We start from the raw sequence: 27729 nt of genomic DNA on the forward strand, positions 1-27729 counted from the left end.
TCCAGGAGATAAAAAGCATTTATTTTAATGCACAGCTATAGCATTCATATACCTCAGCCCGGGGCAGGGGTTGGGCAGGAGTTAGGTAAGAAGGGATGCATTTAGTTTGCCCTGTCCCCAAAGAGGGGGTAAATAGCTAAGCCACTCTTCACTCCCAGCACAGACCTTCAGAAGCCCCAGATATCAGGATGTAATGGTAGGGCTCACTCTGCTCTAAAACAGCTCAAACAACCTGCTCCCAGGAAGGCAAGCCTTCTGCTTCTTGGTCTTCTGCCTACCATTAGGACACAATGTCCTTCGTCTGGCCAGGCATCTGTTGAAAGGCTGGATACAGGACAATGTACCCATCTTTCCATCTATATCAACTATCCTAGGTCTCTGATCCCCCATTTTGGAGAACTGTTGAAGTCAGTCTCTGGAGGTACTGATGACGCAGAGGGGGCAACTGAGAATAGAGCTCAAAGCCCTCTGGGAGCGTGACATTGGGAAGCTTATAGTGCAGGAGGTGCTGCCGGAGACCCTGCAGAAAGGAAAGAAACCTTATGAAGTGGATAATGAGATCCTGTTGTGGTCTCTGTCCCCCAAGATCCTCTAATGTCTCACCCTCCTAATGGCCCTGACCCTACCTCATCTGCCAGCAGCCATGTTTTCTGCAGCATACTCCTGCGGGCAGCTTTTACCTCATCCTAGAAGCAGAACAGGGAGAGGTGGCACTGAGCCGAGGGCTGGTACCCACCACTGGCCTTGCTTGACACTTACCTCTTCCCCAGCTGGCCCAGAGGCAGCTCAATTGCTAGCTCCCTTCCTTTCTCTGAAGATGGAGATGTAACTTACTGAGCTCTGTGGGTCCTGAGAGAAGATGAAGCTATTGACATGAGCCACAGCCACAGCATAGAGCACGGGGCACCAACGTGGACGGAGCGCACCAGTAACCAGGGTCCGGAAGTAGAGCTGAAGGAGGGCCAGGTTGTCTTCAGGAGGCACTGTGTAACACTCCAGGGACACAGGCAACTGTGACAGGGGAAATGACGTGCTGAGGGGGAGAGTAGGAATCTATATACATCCATAAGGTGCGTGGATAATGATCACATGAAAGCAAATCATGAGGGCAGAGATCAGGTCCTAGACAGACATCTGTCCTTCTAGCACAAGGATCAGGGTTAAAGACTACAGAGCAGACGTCGGGGAAAACTGGGAACTGAGAAGCAGCCATTAAAAAGCATGAAATTGGCCATGTGTAGTGGGCCACGCCTGTAATCCCAGCACTTAGGAGGCTGAGGCAGGCGGATCACATGAAGTTAGGAATTCAAGACCAGCCTGGCCAACATGGTGAAACCCCATCTCTATGGAAAATACAAAAATTAGCTGGGCATGGTGGTGGGTGCTTGTAGTCCCAGCTGCTTGGGAGGCTGAAGCAGGGGAATCACTTGAACCCGGGGGCGGAGGTTGCAGTGAGCTGAGCACGCCACTGCACTCCAGCCTGGGCAACAGAGCGAGACTTCGTCTCAAAAAAAAAAAAAAATTAGCCGGGCATGGTGCTGTGTTCCTGTAATCCCAGGTACTCAGGAGGCTGAGGCAGGAGAATTGCTTGAACCTGGGAGCTAGAGGTTGCAGTGAACCAAGATCATCAGGCCATTGCACTCCAGCCTGAGCAACAGCGTGAGACTCTGTCTCAAAAAAAAAAATAAAAAACAAAAAAACGAAATCTTAAAAACAAAAAAGAAAATACAATAATTTCTTTTTCTTTTTTTTTTTTTTTTTAAATAGAGTCTTGTTCTATTTCCAAGTCTGGAATGCAGTGGTATGATCATAGCTCACCGGCAGCCTCAACCTGCTGAGCTCAAGTGATCCTCCTGCCTCAGGCTCCTGAGTAACTGGGTCTACGGGCAAATCACCAGGTCTGGCTAATTTTCAAATAATTTTTTGTAGAGATGGCATCTAGCTTTCTTGCCCAAGCTGGTCTGAAACTCTTGGCCTCAAGTGATCCTCCCACCTTGGCCTCCCAAAATGTTGGATTACAGTCATGAGCCACCTCACCCAGCCATAACATAGTAACTCTTTTTTTTTTTTTTTTTTCCTTTTTTGAGATGGAGTTTCACTCTTGTTGCCCAGGCTGGAGTGCAGTGCTATGATCTCGGCTCACGGCAACCTCTGCCTCCTGGGTTCAAGCGATTCTCCTGCCTCAGCCTCCGGAGTAGCTGGGATTACAGGCGCGCACCACCACACCCGGCTAATTTTTTGTATTTTTTTTAGTAGAGACAGGGTTTCACCATGTTGGCCAGCTGGTCTCAAACTCTTGACCTCAGATGATCTGCCCACCTCGGCCTCCCAAAGTGCTGGGATTACAGGCATGAGCCACCGCACCTGGCAAACATAGTAACTCTTTACAGCTTATAAATTTAAGTCCTTAGCCTAATATTTGAGGCCCTCTCAGACTTCACTTCTTATTTTTAGCCTTAAGTTCCCAACAGAAATCTCTTCTCCCTCCTTCTGCCCTTTGTCATGCTCCCTTTGCTTATGTTATTCTGCTAGGAATCTCCTTCCTTTCTACCTCCTCACCAATTCAAATTCTACCCAACCTACAGTGCCTGGGTCAATCCCCACTTCTTCCACAAAGCCCAATTTGATCTTTCCCTTCTCTGAATCCTGACAACACCTAGCATCTGAATAATTCACAACTATGTAGGTTTTCAGTAAATCTCTTCTTATCTAGACTGTAGCACTGATAAGCAAGGAGCTATGCCTTATTAATAGTAATGAATATCCATTATATGCCAGATACCATGTTAAACCCTTTTCTTTTTTCTTTTTTGAGACAGGGTCTTGCTCTGTCACCCAGGCTGGAGTGCAGTGGTGCGATCTCGGCTCACTGTCGCCTCCGCCTCCCAGGTTCAAGCGATTCTCCTGCCTCAGCCTCCCGAGTAGCTGGGACTACAGGCACCTGCAACCACGCCCAGCTAAGTTTTGTATTTTTAGTAGAAATGGGGTTTCACTATGTTGCCTAGGCTGGTCTCAAACTCCTGACCTCAAGTGATCCACCCACCTCGGCTTCCCAGAGTGATGGAATTACAGGCGTGAGCCACCACACCCAGCCCACGTTAAGCCCTTTTCATTGATTCTCTTAATCCCCTCAAAGCCCCCAAGAGGTAAGATGAGGAAGCTGAGGTCTTCCAAAGCTCCTCAAGGCTCAGGACTGCCCCCGAGGCCCAGTGCAGGGTACCCTTGCAGGTCCTGCTGGGCTGAGAAAGTACCTGGGTCAGAGGCAGGCTCAGAGCTCGCAAGGTTCCCACGTGTTCCCCAAAGAGGGCAAGGCGCAAGGTGACACTGAACCGACGCTGCAGGGGCAGGAGGACCAGGGCCCCAAAGAGGTGGTCCCCAAAAGAGACAGCCTCAAAATGATCCAGAAAGTTGGCATAGAGGTCAGGGAAAGACGTCAGGCCAGGGAGTGGGCAGTCCAGGTTGAGGTTTGGCAAGACTTGAGGCTGACAGAGCTGGGCGAGGAGGGCTGCCACCAGATGCTGTACTGGGGACTCCCGGAACAGCTCACTGTCCACCAGAAACACACACATGAGCCGTGCCAGGCGGGCAGCAGGGGGCACAGCCCAGAGAGCCTGGGGGCGCCAGCTCTCCAGAACTAGCACCCACTGCAGGACCCGCATGGCTGTGCCCATGGTGTCTGTGGGAGAGAGTCCCGAGGGGGTGTCTGAAGCCCGGTGGTAGAGGCGAATCAGTGGCAGGAAGGGCCAGTCGGTGGGCAGCAGAGGCTCCGTAGGCATGGGCAGTAGCAGGGTTGGGACTCGCTGTAGCTCCCCTCGGTGCAGAGCCTGGGAGGCCAGCAGACTGGCTCGGGCTGGCGAGCAATGAGTCAGGTAGCAGCTGCGGATGCTGGGGAGGTCCTGGCAGGCCTGAGCCAGCAGAGTCCCTTGCCCACACCAAGGGACCCTGCTGCTTCCTAACGACAGCTGGTCAGAGAAGTCAGCTGCCTCTGGACCCCCTGATGTTCTTTCCCTGTAATGGGACCCAAAAGCCAAAAATGAGGGCTGGAACCACAGCACTTGGAGGCTGTACCAGCTCTTTGGAACTTCCTGGAGGCTCCCAGGTCCAGACCTGTGCCTCTCTGCTCCCTTAACAATTTCCCGCGCAGTGCTGTGTAGCAGTTAAGAGGATGCACACTACAGCCAGCTGCCTAGGCATGAGTTTACATAACTTCTCTGGGCCTCCATTCCCTCGGAGTAAAATAAGGATAATAATAGTATCTATCTCATGGCCCAAGTAAAATACTTAAAATGTAGATAAATACATAAGGGAGTATCAGACACAGAGTAAACAGTAGCTGATGGCTATTACATGTGTGTAACTGATTTATATACCATTGTTTTAGCCATGCAGTCACACTGAAGTCTCACAATCATTCTTGGGTGTGGTTAGCCTGATCCTCACTTCACTAATGAGGTAATGGAAGCTCGGAAGAGTTAAGTGTCATCCGTGGAAGAAAGAGAATTTAGGTCTCCTGGCTCCAAATTCAGGGCTGCTCTGTTAACTGCAGCAGCATCCAAAAGGGCTGAGTTGATGCCACCAACCAAGCACTTACGGGAGGAACTCCAGCCGGAATACACAGCTCAGCAGCAGCTCATGGGTGAGGTACTCACTTCCGGGCAGCAGCCGGCTCAGCAGGGCCAAGGCCATACCATGATAGAGGGCAGCATGGGTGGCTGGCAGTGGCTGCAGCGCTGCCTGCAGACAGAAAAGCAGGGAACTACCTAGTACAGGAGAAGGGGACGTGGCAGAGAGAAGTGAGGAAGAGGATAAAAGTGAGGCTGAAGGGCACAGGTCCAGGGCATGTCTGGAGGAAAGTGGGAGCTGCATGGCCTGGCAGAAGCAGGCTGGGTTCCACAGAAACAGGAAGGAAATAACGGGATGGGGGGCAGAAACTGTCAGACAGGGGGACCTACCGCTTTCTGGGCCAGAGCGAGTGCCAGGTACTGCAGGTGGTACTCATGGCGCAGGGCCCATGCAGAGAAAGGTGTGAGGTGTGGGGCAGCCCCAGGAGCCACACACTGGAGGAAGTAATTCTGGAGTCCCGGGGCAGCCAATATGGCAGCCAGCTGAGGAAAAGCAATTTTGTTCAGATCTAGAAATTGACTCTGATGCCTTCTAGGGCTCCCCAGGTGGCTGCCCCTCTCTCCAGACTCAGGGAAATGAGTGCCGGCAGAAGGCCTCCCTTCCCCATAGGACGGCCTCCCTTCCCCATAGGTCACCCTCCCACTTTCTTTTTGGTTTTTTTTGAGACGGAGTTTCGCTCTTGTTGCCCAGGCTGGAGTGCAATGGTGTGATCTCAGCTCACCGCAACCTCTGCCTCCCGGGTTCAAGCGATTCTCCTGCCTCAGCCTCCCGAGTAGCTGGGATTACAGGCATGTGCCATCATGCCTGGCTAATTTTGTATTTTTAGTAGAGATGGGGTTTCTCCATGTTGGCCAGGCTGGTCTCGAACTCCCGACCTCAGGTGATCTGCCCACCTCGGCCTCCCAAAGTGCTGGGATTACAGGCGTGAGCCACCACGCCCATCCCACCCTCCCACTTTCTTTCTGATTCCTGCCATCTTGGCCCCTTGCCTGGCCCCTAATCAGGCACCCCACACTTACCTGGCCACACAGCCCCTTGTGGATCTGGGCCAGGGTATTAAGCAGAGAGAGGAGGGCAGTGAGGAATGGGAAGGGTGAGGCTGAGCCAGCCAGACTGAGACGGGGGCAGCCTCCCGAGCAGCCCAGTGACACGAGGCTGGGGGGAGCTTCAGGGGCTGGCACACAGGACAACGGGTTGCAGAGAAGGGAGCAGTGCCTGTAGGTGAAGTGGAGAGTCTGAGGGGGACTCTGGACTGGCGTGTGCCAGGCTGGAAAGAGCTGCTGGGTCTGTACCTAAGACTAACGGGGGTCTGGCTGTGGAGGTCAGTGCTGCTCACACTCCTCAGAGCCCACCCCACTGCTGCCTGCTAGGGACTCAGGTTTCCCTTGGGCTGAGGGCCTGCACCCTGGGATGGACCTGGGAGCTGGACCCAGGAATCCCACAAGGAAAGAAACTGCCTCCTCCCCTGCTTCCCCCAGCTACCAAACACAGTACATACCTAAGGGAATCCCACAGGCTGCCCAGGGTGGGCTGACTCAGCAGTGGCAGCAACAGCTCCTCTGACAGGCGCTCCATGTCCTGGAGCCAATCCTCCGGGCATAAGCTTGGCTGGTAGACCAAGGAATTCACTGAGCTGATGGCCCAGCCATTCATTCTCCTAGACCCTGTGTACCCAGGCCAATGCCACCATCCCAAGAGCCCAAAAGAGCACATTTGGAGGCTTCTGCAGGCTGAGCCTTCTGAAGGGAGAGAAGGCCCCGATGTGTAGGGGGCATAAAGAGGGAGCACACAGGCTACAGGAAGGCTGAGCTGCTGCATGGGCTCTCTGGTCCCCACCAAATGGCTCCTGGGAAGCTCCACGGGGATATGGAGGTGGAAAGAGGAGGAAGGGTAGGAATTAAAAGGGAAGATAGTAAATGGGGAAGTAGGAGTGGAGAGATGGACACAGAGAGGGAGCAACGGGTGGAATGTAGCTGAAGGCAGGGTTCGGGGCCTGGTGGGCGGCCGGCAGGAGGCACTCACTTGCTGGCTCCAGGCCTGGTAGTAGGCTCCCAGGAACAACAGGCAGGCAATGGGCACTGGGCCCACGGCTCTCCACATCTCAGGTCTGGACAGCAACTTCAAGGTCTGCCTTAGACACGGCTCAACAAGAGGCTGGAGCCCAGACACCTGTGTCCAAGTGACTAAGGAAGGGGTGGCCGAGAGGCTGGCCTCAGCAGAATCACTACAAAAGTGACAAAGGGGGCCACAGTGAGGATCTGGCTGCCTCATGGCCCTTTACGCTCCAGTCACCCCAGCCCTGTGGAGGAGCCCTCCACCTGTCCTGTGGGTCCTGGCTATAAACTACCTGATGGTTTCAGCAGGGGTGCTGCCAGCTGCCAGGGTTAGCTGGGTGAGGAGAGTGAGCAGTGAGGCTATCCGCTGCATGGACAGGGGCTGAGGTGGGTGGGTGCTGAGGTTCCGCGGCACCACCTGCAAGGCCCGAATCAGCACTGGGTAGAGCTCCCTAGGGAAGAACAGGGACTGATTTTCACTGTATGAAAGCAAGTGGAGACATGAGACACAGGTCACAGCCCTGACCCAGGGATCTGCAGTTTGGTAAAGGAGGATGAGGAGGAAGAGTGGGGCACTTTTGGAAGGCTCAGCCCTAAAGAATGGAAAGGATGTTGTCCTTCAAGGCTGCCCCCAACAGGGAATTTAAATGTGATTTCACAGATACCAATACTTTTTTTTTTTTTTGAGACAGATTCTGTTGCCCAGGCTGGAATGCAGTGGAGTGATGGAGTGATCTTGGCTCACTGCAACCTCTGCCGCCCAGGTTAAACCGATTCTCCTGCCTCAGCCTCCCGAGTAGTTGGGATTACAGGTGTGTGCCACCACGCCTGGCTAATTTTTGTATTTTTAGTAGAGATGGGGTTTCACCATATTGGCCAGTATGGTCTCGAACTCCTGACTTCGCGATACACCTTGGCATCCCAAAGTGCTGGGATTACAGACATGAGCCACCGTGCCCGGCCAATGATTTTGAGCATAGAATACTCAAATCCAGCCAGGTTTATCCCCCTCTTCCCTGGCTGGGCCTGACTCCTAAGCCTTTTCACATCTGGCAGAAGCCCTCCCACTCATTCTTATCCTTCCTCCAAGCTTGGGACCTTGAGCAAGGCTGAGATGTTTGATTTGTCCAAAAGAGCAGAACTGAAGGTGTCTAGGGGGAGCCTACCCCCTGCCTCTCCTCACCTGTAAAGGTGACCGCCCTGGCCATAGGAGGCAGCCACAGCCCACAGACGGAGGGCCTCGGTGCTCAGCGTCTCAGCTTCCTCTGGGGGCAAGGCCAGTTCTTGGGGAGCCTCAGCTATGAAGCGGCACAGGCGGCTCCGGAGATCAAAGCTGCTCAACTGGAAATGGGCAGAGTCTGGGGATCAGGGTCAGCTGTGAGTCTCAAGTCCAGCTACTCTCAGCTGGACAGAGGGTGGCTTAACTCAACCCTGACCCAGGCCCCTCTGGTGCCACAAAGTCATACCTCATCCACCCTGCCCTTCCTTCTTATTTTATTATTTATTTAAAATTTCAATTTTATTATGTTATTTTTTATCATTTATTATTATTTTGAGACAGAGTCTTGCTCTGTTGCCCAGGCTGAAGTGCAGTGGCGTGATCTTGGCTCACCACAACTTCTGTCTCCCAGGTTCAAGAGACTCTCCTGCCTCAGCCTCCCGAGTAGCTGGGACTACAGGCATGTGCCACCATGCCGGGCTAATTTTTGTATTTTTAGTAGAGACAGGGTTTCATTATGTTGGCCAGGCTGGTCTTGAACTGCTGACCTCGTGATCCACCCACCTCGGCCTTCCAAAACGTTGGGATTACAGGTGTGAGCCACCGCACCTGGCCCCTATTATTTTTTTATTTTTATTATTATTATTTTTTTAGATGGAGTCTCGCTCTGTCACCCAGGCTGGAGTGCAGTGGCGTGATCTCAGCTCACTGCAAGCTCCACCTCCTGGGTTCAAGCAATTCTCCTGTCTCAGCCTCCTGAGTAGCTGGGACTACAGGTGTGTGCCACCACGCCTGGCTAATTTTTTGTATTTTTAGTAGAGACGGGGTTTCACAGTGTTAGCCAGGATGGTCTCGATCTCCTGACCTCGTGACCTACCTGCCTCAGCCTCCCAAAGTGCTGGGATTACAGGCGTGAGCCACCGCACCAGGCCTATTTTTTTATTTTTATTTATTTATTTATTTTTGAGACAGAGTCTCGCTCTGTTGCCCAGGCTGGAGTGCAGTGGTGCAATCTTGGCTCACTGCAATCTCCGCCCCTCCAGGTTTAAGTAATTCTCTGCCTCAGCCTCTGGAGTAGCTGGGATTACAGGCGCATGCCACCAGGCCTGGCTAATTTTTTGTATTTTTAGTAGAGACAGGGTTTCACCATCTTGGTCAGGCTGGTCTTGAACTCCTGACCTCATGATCCACTTCCCTTGGCCTCCCAAAGTGCTGGGATTACAGGTGTGAGCCACCGCGCCCGGCCCTATTATTTTTTTTAGATGTAGTCTTGCTCTGCCACCCAGGCTGGAATGCAGTGGTGTGATCTCGGCTCACTCCACCCTCCATCTCCCGGGTTCAAGCAATTCTCCTGCCTCAGCCTCCCAAGTAGCTGGAACTACAGGCTCACACCACTACACCTGGCTAATTTTTGTAGTTTTAGTAGAGACGGGGTTTTGCCATATTGGCCAGGCTGGTCTCGAACTCCTGACCTCAAGTGATCCACCACCTCGGCCTCCCAAAGTGTTGGGATTACAGGCGTGAGCCACTGCACCTGGCCAGTAGTAGTATTTTTGAGACGGGGTCTCACCCTGTTGCCTAGGCTGTAGTGCAGTGATTGGTGCAATCAGCCCACTGCAGCCTCAACCTCCCAGCTCAAGTGATCCTTCTACCTCAGCCTACCGAGTAGCTGAGACTACAGGCACGTGCTACCATATCTAGCTAATTTTTTGTTTTTGTTTTTTGTAGAGACAGAGTCTTGCTATGTTGTCCAGGCTGGCCCCTGAACTCCTGGCCCCAAGTGTTCCCCCTGCCTTGGCCTCCCAAAGTGCTGGGATTACAGGCCTGAGCCACTACACCCAGCCCTCCCTCTTTATAGCAAGGCTTGCTGGGCACCTTCTCTAGGGCTACTTGGCTATAGGTGATGAATGCCTATGCGCATGAGGCCCTTCTGATCTGGGTCTAGGAAACAGGGAGACCTCCTATCACATCATGAGACCACAGTAGACCTATATGATGCACCAGGCTCCAGTAAACAGGCTCCAGTAAACAGGTTCATGCCTGGTGGTTTCTGTCGCATTTCTAAGCAACTGGATCAGAGAGGAAGAAGATGGCAAGAGCTAGCCACCCAGAGTTCAGGAGCCATGTTTAGCTCCCAACCCAACCCTGTCCCATGCATTCCCCCATCCCTCGCCCTGTGTCCTGCTCACCAGCCGGGCAGCAATATTCCTCCCAGCTGAGGCCAGGACACGAAGTAGTTTCATGGCAGTAGCACAGGGTACTTTGTATAGACTAGGGGTAGGCCCTGCCCCCACAGGAGACCAACTGGTGGGCAAGAACTCTCGAACTATGGTCTCTATCAGCCGAGGGCACTCCAGGACCTATGGGAGACAGGAGGAAAAAGGGAAGCAGGGAGGCTGTGGGTCAAGACAAGGCCCAGCTAGGCTTTTTGCCCATTCCCTGCTCCCTTTTTTCTCACCCTTGTGGCTGACTCCAGGGAATGCCGGGCCAGGCGGATGAGCACGGCCAGGATGTCAAGGACCACAGCAGGTCCTGGGTATGTCACCTCCAGCACGTAGCGCAGCCGAGGCAGCAGGCTGGTAGCCAGGAGCCCCTGGGAGTTGGAGAGAGAAACCCACTGACAAATGCAGCTGGACCCTGGGCATTGATGGCCCCTCTTTCCAGCATGTGCTTGTCCCCTGGGCCATGGGATGGGAAAGAAGCTGTCCCTTTACCTTGATGACATCATGTCGGGCCAGGTCAGGTGGAGGCCGGCTTTCTTCTTCAGGGCTTTTCCTTTTTGCTTTTCCTGCTGTGCATTCTTCATCCTCGTCCTCATCCTCCTTGTCCTCCTGGCTGGGCATCAGAGGGAACGTCAAAGCTCCATGGTACCAAGAGAAGGTGCTGTCGAGGAGCTCCTGCCAGAGGAACGGGAGTTGGGGGGCAATGCTGAAGGGGCCAGGAAATGGATCCAGGAGTAGAGAGGATGCTCCCCAAAAAAAACCAGAAAGGCAAGCCTCCTGGGCTTTAGGGACTTTAGGAGATGAGGGAGACGCCTGCCAACCCATTCTACATCTTGCCTGCAAAGCCTTAGCAATGGGGCCATGCCCAGGAACAGGAATATGGACCCTGGCACCTCCCAGCCCAAGCCCCATTCCTATCCCTGTGGTACCTCATCTCCAGGAGCCACCAGCAGAGCCCGAAGAGCACGGATGGCGGTTGCAATGACCCCATCCACTCTGTCATCCAAGGAGAAACGCAGTAGGAAGAGGAAACCAGCATCCAAAAGGAGGCTTAAGACACTGCCTGCTAGCCGGTCCCCAAACTCACCAGCCTGGGCCTGGGGGCAGGAGGATAAAACCTTGCTGAAGATGCTGAAGTTATCTAGAGGCTTTGCCCTAATCCTTCATTTGCCCCCCTATGATCCTAGGTTGTTAAAAGCACATAGCTGGCTAGTGAGCCAGAGTGAAAAGGGCAGGAGATGGGGAAGTCTGAGGCTGTGGGGTGAAGGGAAGGGTGGGCAGGACGAGGCTGGCAATCCACTCACCCTGCTGATGACCTGGGCCAACACATGCAGTGCCAGTGCTCTCTGCTGGGAAACCTGGCTGCGGGTCAGGTGGAACAGCTCCTGTAGGGAGTACCCCGCTCTCTGGGGCAGGGACAAGAAGTCAGAAGCAGCCAGGATACAGCACAGTGCCCCCAAAACACCAAGCAAGGTATCACAGGAAAGACAAAGATAAATAAGTGAAATCTGCCCTGCTTTCCATGGAGCCTCAAGCCGGTAAAGATAAGACTTGCATACAAGTAACCATGCCATGAGGCAGATGCAGAGGAATGTGGTAACTGATGTTTAATTTGCGACCAGCGGACAGGAGAAAGAGAGAAGGGGACCTGGAAAATTGAATTGGTCTCAGTGGATGGGTAGAGCTTCGATGGCCTGACATGGAGCAAAAGGCAAAGGCATTTGCTGGAGTGAGTGGAGTCCTGGAGGGCCCTGAGCACAGGAGGTATGTGGGGAGAGGCCAGCAGAGTGGTGTAGCAGGAAGTGGAGGAGGCAGAGCAGCAGGGCCAGCAGGGACAAAAGGTGGAAGGAGTATCTTGCCCAGCTGAGACCAGAACCTTATTCTGTGAGCAGAGGGAAGCTGGGAAACTTCTGGAGGCAAGGCATGGCCTGAGCTGAGCTGGAAGAAATCAGCACGGCAGCCCCGAGAGACATGGAATAGCAGGGGTGCGGAGAATGGAGGGCATGGAGAGTGAGCAGACAGAGGAAGCAAGGCCACAGTGCAGGAGGCATCATGAGGAGGTGACAGAAGATCGGCAAATTCTAGCAACTGACCAGAATACGGAGGGAGGATCAAGATTTTGAGCCCAAGAAACTGAATGCCATGCCTGTAATCCCAGCACTTTGGGAGGCCGAGGCAGGCGGATCACAGGCTCAGATCAAGACCATCCTGGCTAACACGGTGAAACCCCGTCTCTACTAAAAATACAAAAATTAGCTGGACATGGTGGCACGCGCCTGTAATCCCAGCTAGTCAGGAGGCTGAGGCAGGAGAATGGCTTGAACCTGGGAGGTGGAGGCTGCAGTGAGCCAAGATCATACCGCTGCACTCCAGCCTCGGCCAGAGCGAGATTCCGTCTCCAAAAAAAGAAACTGAATGCACAGCAAGGGCATGAACTAGAACAGGGCACACAGAAGGTCAAAGGCAGTTGACCAGAGATCCTTTTCCATGGGGTTGTTAAAAAAGCTGCCCCATCCTCTCCAGTCCCGTGCCTCACCTCTGCCTCCTCTCCATGGTGGTGCAGACCCAGGTGGGTGGGCAGGTCCACGTCAGGGGCCAGTAGTTCTCCCTGAAGACTGAATCGAGCCTGCATCCTCTAATGGGAAGAGAAAGAGGACTGTGGTCTGGGGGCTCCAGCAACCTTCCCACACCCACTCCCCACCTTTAATCCCAGGCCTTTCAGGACTTAGGTACTGACTCTACTTCTAACCAGAAATGGGGCTTATCTGGCCTTGGGAGCCAGGCAGAGTGATGGGAAAGGTGGGTGACAGCAAAGGAGAGATGCTTCTCAGGCTCTGGGCAATAGAAAGGCCTGAGTTCTGAGGGCAAGGGCAGCAGCTCCTTTCCTGCCCTATCTCACCCTCCCCTTGTAGGCCAGCTGGCCCTCCTCACCTCTTGTGTCTGCCGCCGCTGGACAGGGGGCAAGTCCTGGGTCCAGTGGAGCTTCTCCAGCTCGACAGTGTCCATGTGCAGCCATTCTTTCTGAGGGGTCACGGGCAGTGCCAGAGCTGGGGAGACAGAGCATGACAGTATTACCCAAAGGGCTCAGCTCACTATCCACAGGGATCCCCACCATCACCCAGCAGCTGCCACATCCACTTCCGTTCCAGGATCTGCCAGCTTCTACCCTCAGTTATGGCTAAATGGCATGGCCCAGGGACTGGAACTCCTGGGGCTGGGGTGAAAGTCTCAAATATGACAGACACACTCCATCCTGGGCTCCAGCCCCTTGCTGACCCCAAGGATTTGTTGGGAGGGGAGAGAGGAGGAGAAAGAGAAGGAAGAAAGAGAAAGAAAGGATAAAAAAAGGAAGGAGGAGGACCACATATGTCAGGAAGGCACCATCTCCACTTTCCAGTACCAGCCCTTAAAGCAGTAGGAGAGTGGGGACAACGAGGAGGAGGCAGCTATACTGCTCCTGGGGGGCAGGATACAGAAACAAATCCCACAGCATTTTCCTCCTTCACGCCTACCCCCACCCAACCTGCTCAGCTGGCCTGGAGCTCCTCCGGGGGCATGAGGTTCCTGGCTCTCATAATTCAATTTCTTATTTTGTTAATCACTAATGAAATAATCTAGTTTCTGGGAAATGAGTGCTTCCACTGGCCTCTCTGCTTCTGGTCTGGCATGTTCATAAGACCTTTGTCAGATTCTGCCTCTCTCATTACCCTGGCCCCGCCATCTTTCCCCCAACACTGTGAGCAGAGAGAGAAAGAACAGTGGGATGGACAGAGTCAGAGCTGGGGCAGCTACAGCAAGGGCAGGAAGATAGTCTGCCGGGAGTGGGTGGAGTGGGATTCAGCCATCACGCATTGCTGCCTCTTAAAAGGGAAAGCGGAGAAGGAGCAGTAACAGGACAAGAAAACAGGAAGCATGTGCAGGAAGAAGACATGCATCAGCAATGAAGACTGACTTGAAGCCAATAATGAGGATTAATGTTAGATGTCCAAAAGCACAGAAGCTTCTCTCTTCTCTCATTTGCCAGGCCTAGGAGAAGGGACAATTTCCCCTACTTTTATCCACCAAAATATGACCCCCGCCTCCTGCAAACCTGGGGCTTCTGAATCCAGCTTGTCTCCCTTCCTGGGCTCACTGGCAAAAGCTGACATGAGGGGTTCCTCCTTGGTGACATTAGCAGAGGGTCCTCCTGGCCTCTGCTCCTCAGAGGCCGTCTCTCCTGTTTGCTCTTGCGTGCGGCTGTGAGATCTCAAGAAAGCAACCAAGCTGGGGTCTAGAGGCGAAGGTAGAGGGGAGAGTGAGTGAGGGTAGATCCTCCCTGGCCTCCTACAGACCTGGAACCTGCTGAATATCACCTGTCTGTGGGTGCCAAGGACAGGACAAGCTGCTTCCGAGCCTGGGCCTGAGCCTTCTGGGTGCTCCTGTGGCCCGTCAATGACCCAGCCTTCTCACACCTGTGGGGTCACTAGGCCCGCCTGCCCACCTGCCCACCTTTCCCTCTATCCCTCCCAGTCCACTGGCCCAGGTTCCTATGCCTATCCTTGTCTTTGGTTTCAGGTCACAGTTCCAACGTTAAGTGGCTGTAGAATGAATAAGTTAATGTTGACTAGGGCCAAAAAGAAGGCATTTACGGAAAGAATTTCCTTCTCTTAGCTAATTTATGCACACATACTTACATATATATATTATATATATATAATATATAATATATATATAATATATATTATATATATTATATATATATTATATATATATATTTTATATATATATATATTTTTTTTTTGAGATGGAGTCTCGCTCTGTCGCCCAGGCTGGAGTGCAGTGGTGCAATCTCAACTTACTGCAAACTCCATCTCCCAGGTTCAAGGGATTCTCCTGCCTCAGCCTCCTGAGTAGCTGGGATTAAAAGTGCCTGCCACCACGCCCAGCTAATTTTTGTATTTTTACTAGAGACGGGGTTTTACCATGTTAGTCAGGCTGTATATATATATTTTTAAAGAGATAGGGTCTTGCTCTGTTACCCATGCTGGAGTGCAGTGGCACAATCGTAGCTCACCATAGCCTCAAACTCCTGGGCTCAAGCAATCCTCCCACCTCAGCCTCCCAAATAACTGGGACTACAGGCATGCACTACCATACCTGGCTAATTTTTTTTTTTTTTTTTGAGACAGAGTCTCACTCTGTCGCCCAGGCTGGAGTGCCGTGGCACGATCTCGGCTCACTGCAAGGTCTGCCTCCCGGGTTCAAGTGATTTTCTTGCCTCAGCCTCCCGAGTAGCTGGGACTACAGGCGTGTGCCACCATGCCCAGCTAATTTTTATATTTTTAGTAGAGACAGGGTTTCACCATGTTGGCCAGGATGGTCTCAATGTCTTGATCTTGAGATCCGCCCACCTCAGCCTCCCAAAGTGCTGGGATTACAGGCGTGAGCCTCCACACCTGGCTGTAATTTTTTGTATCTTTATTTTTTGTAGAGATGGGGTCTCATGATGTTGCCCAAGCTGGTCTTGAACTCTTGGCCTCAAGCAATCCTCTCACCTCAACCTCCCAAAGTGCTGGAATTACAGGTGCAAGGCACCATACTGAGCCCTAACACGTATTATACTCTACAGAGGTGCTAGTATACAGTGGGTAACAAGATTGACTGAGTGCCTGGCATTTTGGTGAACAGACACTAGGGGGGAGGTATAGCCTAGAACAGTATCACAGAGTAGAAGAGACTATACGTATACTAGAGTATAGCTATAATAAAGCATAGTGTATACTATACCGGGGTAGTATAGTTATACATAGCACAGTGGTTAAAAAGCAGGGCCTTGGCTGAGCGCGGTGACCATCTCAAAAAAAAATCGCAGCACTTCAGCAGGCCGAGGCAGATGGGTCTCTTGAGGTCAGGAGTTCAAGACCAGCCTGGCCAATATGGTGAAACCCATCTCTACTAAAAATACAAAAAAATTAGCTGGGTGTGGTGGTGCACATCTGTAATCCCAGTTACTCAGAAGGCTGAGGCAGGAGAATCGCTTGAACTTGGGAGGCACAGGTTGCAGTGAGCTGAGATCGTGCCACTGCACTCCAGCCAGGGCAACAGAGCGAGACTCCGTCTCAAAAAAAAAAAAAAAAAAAAAAGCAGGGCCTATGAGACCGGGTAGATCTGGGTTTAAATCCTGTGCTCCTTATAAGCTGTGTGACCTGGGTAGAATTTCTTTTAAATTGTAGGCCTCAGTTTTTTTTCATAAGTAAAATATGGTTAATACCACCTATCTCACAGGACAATTTTAAGGACAGAACTGAATAATGCATTAAAGGTCAGGCACGGTGGCTCATGCCTGTAATCCCAGCACTTTGGGAGGCTGAGGTTGGTGGATCACTTGATGCCAGAAGTTTGAAACTAGCCTGGCCAATATGGTGAGACCCCATCTCTACTGAAAATAAAAAAAATTAGCCAAGCATGGTGGTACACACCTCTAATCCCAGCTGCTGAAAAGGCTGAGGCACAAGAATCACTTGAACCTGGGAGGCAGAGGTTGCAGTGAGCCGAGATAGTGCCATTGCACTCCAGCCTGGGTGACAGAGGGAGACTCTGAAAACAAAAAACAAAAAACAAAAACCAACCTGTGCAATATAGTGAGACGTCATCTCTACAAAAACCTTAAAAGAAATTCGCGGGGGGCCAGGCACGGTGGCTCACACCTGTAATCCCAGCACTTTGGGAGGCACTTTGATCCACCTGAGGTCAAGAGTTCGAAACCAGCCTGGCCAACACATGGAAACCCCGTCTCTACTAAAAATACAAAAAATTAGCCAGGAATGGTGGCAGGCGCCTGTAATCCCAGCTACTTTGGAGGCTGAGACAGGAGAATTGCTTGAACCTGGGAGGCGGAGGCTGCAGTGAGCAGAGATTGCGCCACTGCACTCCAGCCTGGGCAACAAGAGGAAAAATCTGTCTTAAAAAAAAAAAAAAGCCTAGGCGCAGTGGCTCACATCTGTAATCCCAGCACTTTGGGAGGCCAAGGCCAGTGGATCACCTGAGGTCAGGAGTTCGACACCAGCCTGGCCAACATGGTGAAACCACGTCTCTACTAAAAATACAAAAATTAGTTGGGTATGGTGATGGGCGCCTGTAATCCCAGATGCTCAGGAGGCTGAGGCAGGAGAATCATTTGAACCCAGGAAGCGGAGGTTGCAGTGAGCCTAGACCACGCCATTGCACTCCAACCTGGGCAACAAGAGTGAAACTCCATCTCAAAAAAAAAAAAAAAAAAAAGAAAGGCCGGGCGTGGTTCATGCTTGTAATCCCAGCACTTTGGGAGGCCGAGGAGGGCACATCACCTGAGGTTGGGAGTTTGAGACCAGCCTGACCAACATGGAGAAACCCCACCTCTACTAAAAATACAAAAAATTAGCCGGGCGCGGTGGCAGATGCCTGTAATTCCAGCTACTCAAGAGGCTGAGGTAGGAGAATCTCTTGAATCTGGGAGGCGGAGGTTGTGGTGAGCCGAGATTGTGCTATTGCATTCCAGCCTAGGCAACAAGAGTGAAACTCTGTCCCCAAAAAAAAAAAAAAAAAAATTAGCTGAGTGTGGTGCTGTGTGCCTGTAATCCCAGCTACACAGGAGGCTAAAGTGGGAGGATTGCTTGAGCCGTGAAGGTGGCGGTTGCAGTGAGCCGAAATCGTGCCACTGCATTCCAGCCTGGGTGACAGAGCAAGACCATCTCAAAAAAAAAAAAAAAAAAAAAGCATTAAAGTACTCAGCACAGTGCCCGGAACTCACAGTAAGCCTAGCTCAATAAGTGGTATTCCTCTCCTAGCCTGGTCTCAGCAGGAAAGCCAGGCACCCATACCAAGCTGGGCCAGCAACCGCTGCTGTTCCTGCAGGATCTCCTCAGGAGCCATGGCCTGCAGTCTTGCTATGTTCTCTTCATGGATAGTCTGGGCTTCCTGCTCAGCTTCTTGATCCCTGAGCCCCTTCCCTGTGACCAGATTGGGTCCCTGAAAGCTGTGGCTGCTCCCAGGAAGCTGGCAGCCCTGGTCCCTAGGAGTGGGTGTCTCACAGGTCACGGCACCTGGAAGAAAGGTATGATCACATTCATTATTCTGTCCTCCATGACTCTAACTGGGCTTTTTGGCCTTCTTCTATAAGCCTGTTAGCCCTGGAGACAGGTATAGACCCAAGCTTTCCTCAGAGTGGAGACCCCACTGGGTCTGGCGCAGCGACTCCAGGTGGCTTCTCCACTCACTGCTTCCCTAGTACTTATATGAAAAGGTTTTCCTCAGAAACATCCTAATTTCTGACTCTTCTCTTAGACATCTAGGCAAGCATCTATAGCCAGGGGCCTGCTCCCAGCTGTTCAGCTAATAATTTGCATCATTAAAAGGATCTTGGCCAACACATTTATTTTACAGTCTCTGCCAGACACTTCTGCCCTATTCCCTTTCTCTTAGGACTGCATAATGGCCTGCCCCACTCCCAGCACCTGAGACTGAGATATGGACCCAAGCCTCCCATACCTAGTATTCTCAGACTACTTGAGATGGCTCAAATGCACCTCTCATTTGAGGCAGGAAGACATATCTTCAAAAATGACCCTATGATTGTGTCTTTTAAAAAGGCCAAGCCCAATCCTCTTCAACCCCGGCTCACCCTCTGGTGGGCCCAGGTTGGGCACAACTTCCCCAACTGATGGGCCCTTGGCTTCAGCTATCCTCCTTGCCGCAATTTCCTGGGCAAAGATGCTTCTCTTACCAGATGTTGCTGATTTCCCCTGTGGGGCAAAAAGAAAACCCAGGTTACTGATGCTCATCATCCCACTTTCCTCTCAACCTCTTTATATCAAGGCCTCTGGAACAAAGAGATAAAAGGGGCTTTGCTCAATTTCCAGGGATCACAACCCTAGTTCTCAGAAAAAGGAGAGGTCTATAGGAGTAAAGGTCTTAGACTCTGACAGACTTGGGTTGAAGTTCTAGCTCTTCTACCTATTAGATGTGTGGTGTTGGACAAGTTATTTATCTCTTTGGGGTCTCAGTTTCCTCATATGAAAAATGGGAATAAGGACTCCTCGTCCCCAAGGTATTATCATGATACCTGCCTTATATGTTTGTTATGAAGATTAAAAGAAGTAATGGGTATAAAGTGCTTAGTATGGTCCTACTTTATAAATGAAATTGCTTATCATCATTAAAACTACCTGCCTGGAGAAGATGCACTATGAGACTCACCTGTCTGTCTCCTAAGCACCACCTAAGCTTACCCTTGCCTACCTGTGTGTCCCGCGAGCGAAGGAACACAGCGGGGAAAGCAACGCCACTGGGCACAGGCAGATTCACGGCCACTGAACTTGTATCTCGTTCCTGTAGCAACAAAGCACAAAGTTGTGAAGCACAATGGAGAAACTTCCCCAGGCTGGACCCTATCCTATTAGCCCAGTTCTGAACGATGAGAACCTCATTCTGGGGGGTTATGGACCCTCCTCCCTTCAGGGCAGTGATTCTAACCCAGCCCCCAACCTGACCTCAGGGGGTAAAAGTCTACCTTTCTGAAGCACCCTCCACTGATAAGCCTCACCCACCCCAAGCATCCAATATCCCTGTTGCCCTAGAACAGCTTATCCTACTCAGCCAGAGTGAGACGCACAATAATCTTAGTCAAGACAGCAGTAATGTGCTGATCATGCCTCCTTAGCCTCTCCTCTGGGTCCTCATCCTCAGGCAGGCAGTGGCCAGGGCTGGGCCTGGCTCTCTTCGGAGGAGAAGGGACCAAAGCTGGGGGCAAATCTGGGAGATCTGAGAAAGAAAAGATCCCAAACGTGAGTATATGCGCACCTTCCTAGGAAGACACTGCAGGCTAGGGAAGAAAGACAGCTGCCATGGGGCCCTGGCTCAAGCTGTGTCATCTTGGGTAAGATATTTAACCTCTTTGAGCCTCATTTTCTTCCTCTGTAAAATGGGGCTGCAGAAACACAGGCTATGCAGTGTCTGAAATAATAATGATGTGTCTGAATCCAACCACAACAGGAAGAGGGAGGGGCCCGAGGCTGTACCCTCTCTACTTCTCAGCCTCACATCCACGGGAACTCACTGTCCAACATCACCACATCCCGATGGTCCTGGAGCGGAGGCCGGTCTGAGTTGGCATCACCACCGCCCCTATTTCCTTTCTTCACCAACTGCACTGCTGGGGCTGCACCAGCTGCGAGAAACTGACTCTGGAAGCGCAGCAGGTCCACCTCGGACTCCCCTGGCTTCGGTCTCGACAGCATCTTGCTGCTCCAGCTGCCTCCCCAATACGACTCTCTCCAGCAGTGTCTCCGTGTGGGGATTCCCTCTTATTCATCCCTAAGAGCAAGAAAGAATATGGGCCCTCTGCAACTGAACCTGATTCTCTTTATTGGGCATCAGCGAAGATCTTCTTTATCCTGGGGTTCACATGAACTCATTCCTCCTCATTCATACCTTACTGCCGTTCCCTGTCTTCAGCCCTCCCTGATGTCATCAGCCTAGCAACAATATTTATAGCCAACTTAGGTTGTTTACAATCTATGGGTGATAAAACTCTCAGGAACAACCAGCAGGAGACCTGAGGAAAATGTCATCAGGGCCGGGCAGATAAATGTTATCATAATGGGGGGTGATGATTCTGTATCAAACTGGAGAGAACATGCTTGGCCTAAAGGCCAATGTAAATTATTAAAACCTTGGGCTGTAAAATATCAATATAAAAAACATTTGTGGCCAGGCGCAGTGGCTCACGCCCGTAATCCCAGCACTCTGTAAGGCCAAGACGGGTGGGTCACCTGAGGCCAGGAGTTCAAGACCAGCCTGGCCAACATGGTGAAACCCCATCTCTACTAAAAATACAAAAAATTAGCTGGGCGTTGTGGTGGGTGCCTGTAATCCCAGCTACTTGGGAAGCTGAGACAGGAGAATCGCTTGAACCTGGGAGATGGAGGCTGCTGTGAGCCGAGATCGCACCATTGCACTCCAGCCTGGGCAACAAGAGTAAAACTCCGTCTCAAAACAAAAAAAATTATGTCTACGCACTAGCAAAGAACATGCAGAAAATGGAATTAAGAAAACAATTGCATTGGCCAGATGCGGTGGCTCACGCCTGTAATCACGGCACTTTGGGAGGCCGAGGCGTGTGGATTACGAGGTCAGGAGATCGAGACCATCCTGGCTAACACAGTGAAACCCTGTCTCTACTAAAAATATAAAAAACTAGCCGGGCATGGTGGCGGGCACCTGTATTCCCAGCTACTCGGGAGGCTAAGGCAGGAGAATGGTGTGAACCCGGGAGGCAGAGCTTGCAGTGATCTGAGATGGAGCCACTGCACTCCAGCTTGGGCGACAGAGTGAGACTCTGTCTCAAAAAAAAAAAAAAAAAAAAAAAACAGACAGGATCTCACTCTGTCACCTAGGTTGGAATGCAGTCTGCTATCATAGCTTACTACAGCCTCAAACTCCTAGGCTTGAGTGATCCTCCCACTTGACACAGAAAGTTAATTTAATTGCCCCAAATCCACAGTAAATGTCAGAAACAGAATCTCAAGTTAGGCACTCAAGCTGCAGAATGTATGCACTTCTCTATCTGCTCAACCTTGACAATGATTAAGTGATCAGAGGCTTAGAGGATAAAAAAGGAAAGAAAAAACACACAAAAAAATCAACAAACAAGTCAGCAATCAAATGTTTGTTTTGTATCATGATAAAATATGCACATTTCTATTTTTCTCTATATACTGTAAATTTATGTACTTTTTAAACTTGTGATTGGTTATAATGTTAGATTTACAGATTTATATAGATAGTATGAACAGTTTCCATATGTAGTCTTCACCCAGTTTCTCCAAAGGTTAAGACTTTACGTAACCATGGCACAAAGGCAAAAAAGAAATTAACATAGAGACCTTAAATGTATTTGTCAATAAAAAGGAATGAAGTTCTAATGCACAAACATTGAAAACATTATGCTAAGTGAAAGAAGCTATATGACTCAGAAACATTTTATTTAGTGAAAAGAAAGAAAGAAGCTAGCCAGAAAGGGCCTCATATTGTATGATTCTATTCATATGGAATGTCCAAAATAGGCAAATCCATAGAGACAGAAAGTAGATTAGTAGTTGCCAGGGGCTAGGAGAGCTGGAGGGAAATGGGAATTGACAGCTAATGGGTATGGAGCATCTTTTTGGAGTAATGAAAATGTTCAACCTTGTGAATGTACTAAAAGCCATGAATTGTAAACTTTATTAATTTATTGTGACAGGGTCTGGCTCTGTCACCCAGGCTGGAGTGCAGTAGCATGATCGTGGCTCACTGCAACCTCTACCTCCTGGGCTTAAGCCGTCCTCCCACCTCAGTCTCCCAAAAAGCTAGGACTACAGATGCACCACCACACTCAGCTAATTTTTGGGTTTTTTTTTTTTTTTTTGAGACAGAGTTTTGCTCTTGTTGTCCAGGCTGGTGTGCAATGGCGTGATCTCGGTTCACTGCAACCTCTGACTCCCAGGTTCAAGTGATTCTCCTGCCTCAGCCTCCTGAGTAGCTGGGATTACAGGCGCCCACCACCATGCCTGGCTAATTTTTTGTAGTTTTTCAGTAGAGACAGGGTTTCACCATGTTGGTCAGGCTGATCTTGAACTCCTGACCTCATGATCCGCCTGCCTTGGCCTCCCAAAGTGCTGGGATTACAGCTGTGAGCCACCGTGCCCCGCAATTTTTGTGTTTTTTGCAAAGACAGGGTTTCACCATGTTGTCCAGGCTGGTCTCGATCTCCTGGGCTCAAGAAATCTGCCCACCTCGGGCTCCCAAAGTGCTGGGATTACAGGCCTGAGCTACTGCACCTGGCCTGTAAACTTTTAAAATGATGAATTCTGGCCAGGCTCGGTGGCTCACGTTGGTAATCCCAGCACTTTGGGAGGCTGAGACAGGTGGCTCACGAGGTGAGGAGTTCAAACCAGCCTGACTAACATGGTGAAGTCTCTACTAAAAATACAAAAAAAATTAGCTGAGTGTGGTGGCAGGTGCCTGTAATCCCAGCTACTTAGGAGGCTGAGGCAGAAGAATCACTTGAACTGGGGAGGCGGAGGCTGCGGTGAGCCAAGATCGCACCACTGCACTCCAGCCTGGGCGACAGAGTGAGACTCCGTCTCAAAAAAATAATAATAATAAAATAAAACGATGACTTCTGTGGTATATAAACCATATCTCAATTATAAAACAAAAAACACTGGGCTGGCCAAACAAAGATATCTGCTAGCTGGCTGGCTAGTTTTGGAACCCCTGAGCTAGATGCTGATAATAATAAAAATATTGTTATATCTAACACTTATTGAGCACTTAGTATGCACCACATAATGTTCTCTAAGCACTTTTTCCATATTCATTCATTTAATCCTCATAACAGCCTAGGAGGTGGGCTACTACTATTTTTTTTTTTCTTTGAGATGGAGTTTCACTCTTGTTGCCCAGGCTGGAGTACAATGGCACGATCTCGGCTCACTGCAACCTCTGCCTCCCAGGTTCAAGCGATTCTCCTGCCTCAGTCTCCCTAGTAGCTGGGATTATAGGCATGTGCCACCATGCCCAGCTAATTTTGTATTTTTAGTAGAGACGGGGTTTCTCCATGTTGGTCAGGCTGGTCTCGAACTCCCGACCTCAGGTGATCCGCCCGCCTCTGCCTCCCAAAGTGCTGGGATTACAGGCATGAGCCACTGCAACGGGCCAGTTACTACTATTATTCAAATTTTACAGCTGAGAAAAGAATAGTGCTGAGAAGTTAAGTATTTGCCCAAGGTCTTAGTGTAAGTAAGTGCTAGGATTAGGATTCAATCCCAGTCAGGCCATGCTCTTACCCACTATGTTCTACTGCCTACTGCTGTGTGGCGCCTGGGTGTCCTGGAAGTCTGGAATAGTGAGGCAGATGGGGAAGAACTATAAAGAATCTCCTGAAGAGCAAAGGCTGGAACTACACTAAGCTTTCTCAATAGGGACTACTGATCTTTATGGCTGGGTAATTCTTTGCTGTGGGAAGCTGTCCTGTGCACTGTAGGATGTTTAGCGGCATTCCTGGCTTTTACCCACTAGATGTCATCATCAAACCTCCTCCCCTAGTTGTGACAAGTAAAAATGTCTCCAGACATTGCCAAATGTCACCTTGGAAAAAATCACCCCCAGTTGAAAACCACTGAACCAGACCTTGAAGGATAAGATAGGCCTCCAGCCAGAAGGGAGAGCTGGGCAAAGGTATAGAAGCAGGGAATAGGGCCGGGTACAGTGGCTCATGCCTGTAATCCCAGCACTTTGAGGCTGAGGTGGGTGGATCATTTGAGGTCAGGAGTTCAAGACCAGCTTGGCCAACATGGTGAAACCCCATCTCTACTAAAAATACAAAAAAATTAGGCAGGTGTGGTGGCATGTGCCTGTACTCCCAAGCTACTTGGGAGGCTGAGGCAGGAGAATGGTTTGAACCCAGGAGGCGGAGGTTGCAGTGAGCCAAGATTGAGCCACTGCACTCCAGCTTGGGTGACAGAGTTAGACTCCACCTCGAAAAAAAAAAAAAAAAAAACAGGGAATAAATATGGTACATGGGAGAACATGATGAAGTTGACTACCTCCTAAAAGTTGAAGGAGGATGAGATGGAGAGGTAGACAAGCTAGACAGCTGGAACTAACAATAGTGCTGAATGAAGGCCGGGCATGGTGGCTCATGCCTGTAATCCCAGCACTTTGGGAGGCCAAGGCAGGCAGATCACGAGGTCGGGAGATCGAGACCATCCTGGCTAACACGGTGAAATGCTATCTCTACTAAAAATACAAAAAATTAGCTGGGTGTGGTGGCGCGTGCCTGTAGTCCCAGCTACTGTGGAGGCTGAGGCAGGAGAATGGCATGAACCCGGGAGGTGGAGGTTGCAATGAGCCGAGATCGTGCCACTGCACTCCAGCCTGGGGGACAGAGCATGAGACTCTGTCTCAAAAAAAAAAAAAAAAAAAAAAAAAAAAAAAAGTGCTGAATGACACATCTCCTTACTTTTTCTTCATCTACTTCTAAGCAGGATCAGATCTAATAACTAAGCCAGCATTGGAAACATGTCCCAACACAGGGGTTGGAGGCAGGCTAAAAGGGGTAGAAATGGTGAAACAATCACATGACGGTGTGACCTTAAGAACATTATCAAAAAATTTTTTTGAGAGTGTACTCTGGGCTGAGTGGTGTACAAGGGGCTGTAAATATAAAGAAATAGAGGTAAAATTCAGTCCCTGGGTTCAAGGGGCTTACTGGGGAGACAGAGACCATGCCGAAATGCTGGGTCTTTCAATAATTTCCCACTTCATTATCTCTCTTTGCCCACACAAGTCTAGAAATTCTAAAGGTTTACAGTTTAAATGATGTCTCCAAGATTGTAAAGGTCTTCCTTTGGTCAATGATGTACCCAAATTTGGGGTGAGAGAATATGGTAAACACACAAATAAATTTACAAGGCAGTACATCCCAGTGATCAAATTAATCACATAGAAGATCAGTGCTACACGATTTCGGAGGTGGGAAAAATCCCTAAAGGTTAAAAATAGAGGTCAATATTGAAAGAGAAAACTTAGATAAGTAGAGAACTGAAGGAAGTGGATGAAGTGAGCAAAGACCTGTCTACAAAATTTCATCTTAAATTTGGCATAGAACTTGTATTAAGTACTATTTGTAGCATGACCACAGCAAAGTATACAGATGTGCCTTTTCCTGGATGGGAGGTAAACAGTATGAAAATGGACTGCCTGTGTTCAAATCCAGGCTCTGCCATTTTTTAACTGTGTAAGCTTAAGCAAGGTATTTTACTGAAGTTACTGTGCTTGTTTCCTCATCTGTAACATGAAGATAACTGTACCTACCTCCTGAATTAATTATATATATGTAAGAAGATTAGAACAGAGTCTCATACATGAAAGGACACAAACGCCAGTTATGATTCTTATTATTTATATAGCCAAAGGGCAGATAACCATATCTAATTGTTGGGCAGCCCGGCCAACAAACAAGGAAAAAGTCTCCTACCCCAGTGTCTACCCAAAGGCCCTAAGGAAGGCTGAACTAGATGAAGTGAGAATCCATAGTATGTTAACAATTCACTCCTGTAAGATTCTACATAAGCAGAAACAATTCCTCCTACTTATCCATGGATTCGTGTAACCCAAAAGCAAAGTCCAGCTCACTTCACAGGGTGCGCCATACCTACATCACAAAGAGAGCCAGGGGGGTTATGGGCACCAGTTTTGGAATCAATAGGCCAGAAGTCAAATACCAGTTCCACTACTTACTAAATGCACTAAATGTGCAAAATTAGGCAAGTTATCTATGTTGTCCTTTTTTTTTTTTTTGAGACAGACTCTCCCTCTTGTTGCCCAGGCTGGAGTGCAATAGCACGATCTCGGCACACTGCAACCTCCGCCTCCTGGGTTCAAGTGATTCTCCTGCCTCAGGCTCCCGAGTAGCTGGGATTACAGGCGCCTGCCACCACGCCCGGCTAATTTTTTGTATTATTTTAGTAGAGACGGGGTTTCACCATGTTGGCCAGACTGGTCTCGAACTCCTGACCTCAGGTGACCCGCCCGCCTCGGCCTCCCAAAGTGCTGGGATTACAGGCGTGAGCCACCGTGCGCGGCCTCTATGCTGTCTTAAGTCCCATTTCCACAACTGTAAAATGTGAGTAACAGGTCCTATATAATAGGAAATGTGTGAGGATTTAAATGACTATGCACGCAAAGCGCCTAGCCCAGTGCCTGTTACTTATATAAATAAACCTCTGTAACAATTATTTTAGTCCTAAGTAAAGCCACCAGTGTGTTTCCCCACAAATTCAGCGCAGATTTGTCCAGAACCAATCCGTGCTAGAAATGATAACATTTTCAGTTATTAATAGAATAAGAATGGGTTGGCCGGGCGCGGTGGCTCACGCCTGTAATCTTAAAGAATAATGCCTAAAGAGTAACTCGTAAAAAAAAAAGTAGTCCTAACAATGGACCTCTGGGTTTATCTTGGCCCCGGAGGAGTCTCTGGGGCTTTTACATTGCAGCCTATCCTCCAGAGCCAGGATCCAATCCCAAGTCGGGACGCGTGACTGCCCTTACCGCTCAGATCAAGGGCTCCAGTTAAGCCTCCTGGACCACCCAACTCTACAATGAGGAATCACCGAGTCGCAGCTTTCGCCGCCCGTTGAAGGGCCGCGCCCGAGATCTATGCACAGAGGAGGCCACAGTTGCTCCCTTACAGACCACAGGCCCGCAGGCAGGTTCCAGCAAAGAAACTGGACACGCTACCCTGGGTCCTCCTCCCAGATCACCTGAAATCCGTCCCTCCAGCCCCGCCACCTACGTGCTCCAGGCCTGTCTGGGCGCCGCCATCTTGCCCCGCAGAGATCGCGTTTCCGCCGCCGCCAGATTCCAGCTTCCGCCCCGCAGCCCAGCTACGCCTCTCCCGGGCTTATCTCGGAGCCTTCTGGGCTTTGCTTGTTCAGGGTAGCGGACTGGTGAGCGCGGTGCTGCACGGCTGGTGGTTTATTACCCCCACGTAAGTTCTATACCATCACCCAGAGCACACATCCTTTTTTTTTGTTTTTTGTTTTTTTGTTTT

General features: G+C 50.3%; 1 protein-coding gene across 6 annotated transcripts; it reads right to left on the minus strand.

The window, feature by feature from the left end:
• RPAP1 (RNA polymerase II associated protein 1) lies at nucleotides 1-27729 on the minus strand. Of its 6 annotated transcripts, none has more exons than XM_009249740.4 (25): nucleotides 27472-27729; nucleotides 20191-20447; nucleotides 19747-19895; nucleotides 19374-19463; nucleotides 18757-18877; nucleotides 17957-18178; nucleotides 14209-14388; nucleotides 13050-13165; nucleotides 12655-12753; nucleotides 11423-11524; nucleotides 11048-11215; nucleotides 10611-10793; nucleotides 10355-10489; nucleotides 10086-10256; nucleotides 7861-8018; nucleotides 6971-7129; nucleotides 6646-6847; nucleotides 6122-6231; nucleotides 5643-5838; nucleotides 4953-5105; nucleotides 4592-4734; nucleotides 3252-4008; nucleotides 835-1011; nucleotides 627-686; nucleotides 1-520 (listed from the first exon to the last, which is right to left on the minus strand). In XM_009249740.4, the coding sequence occupies exons 2-25, from the start codon at nucleotides 20369-20371 to the stop codon at nucleotides 371-373; spliced, it is 4182 nt and encodes a 1393-aa protein (XP_009248015.2). In that variant the 5' UTR covers nucleotides 20372-20447; nucleotides 27472-27729; the 3' UTR covers nucleotides 1-370.

Source organism: Pongo abelii, chromosome 16 (genome assembly GCF_028885655.2).
Source record: "Pongo abelii isolate AG06213 chromosome 16, NHGRI_mPonAbe1-v2.0_pri, whole genome shotgun sequence".
NCBI lineage: Eukaryota > Metazoa > Chordata > Mammalia > Primates > Hominidae > Pongo > Pongo abelii.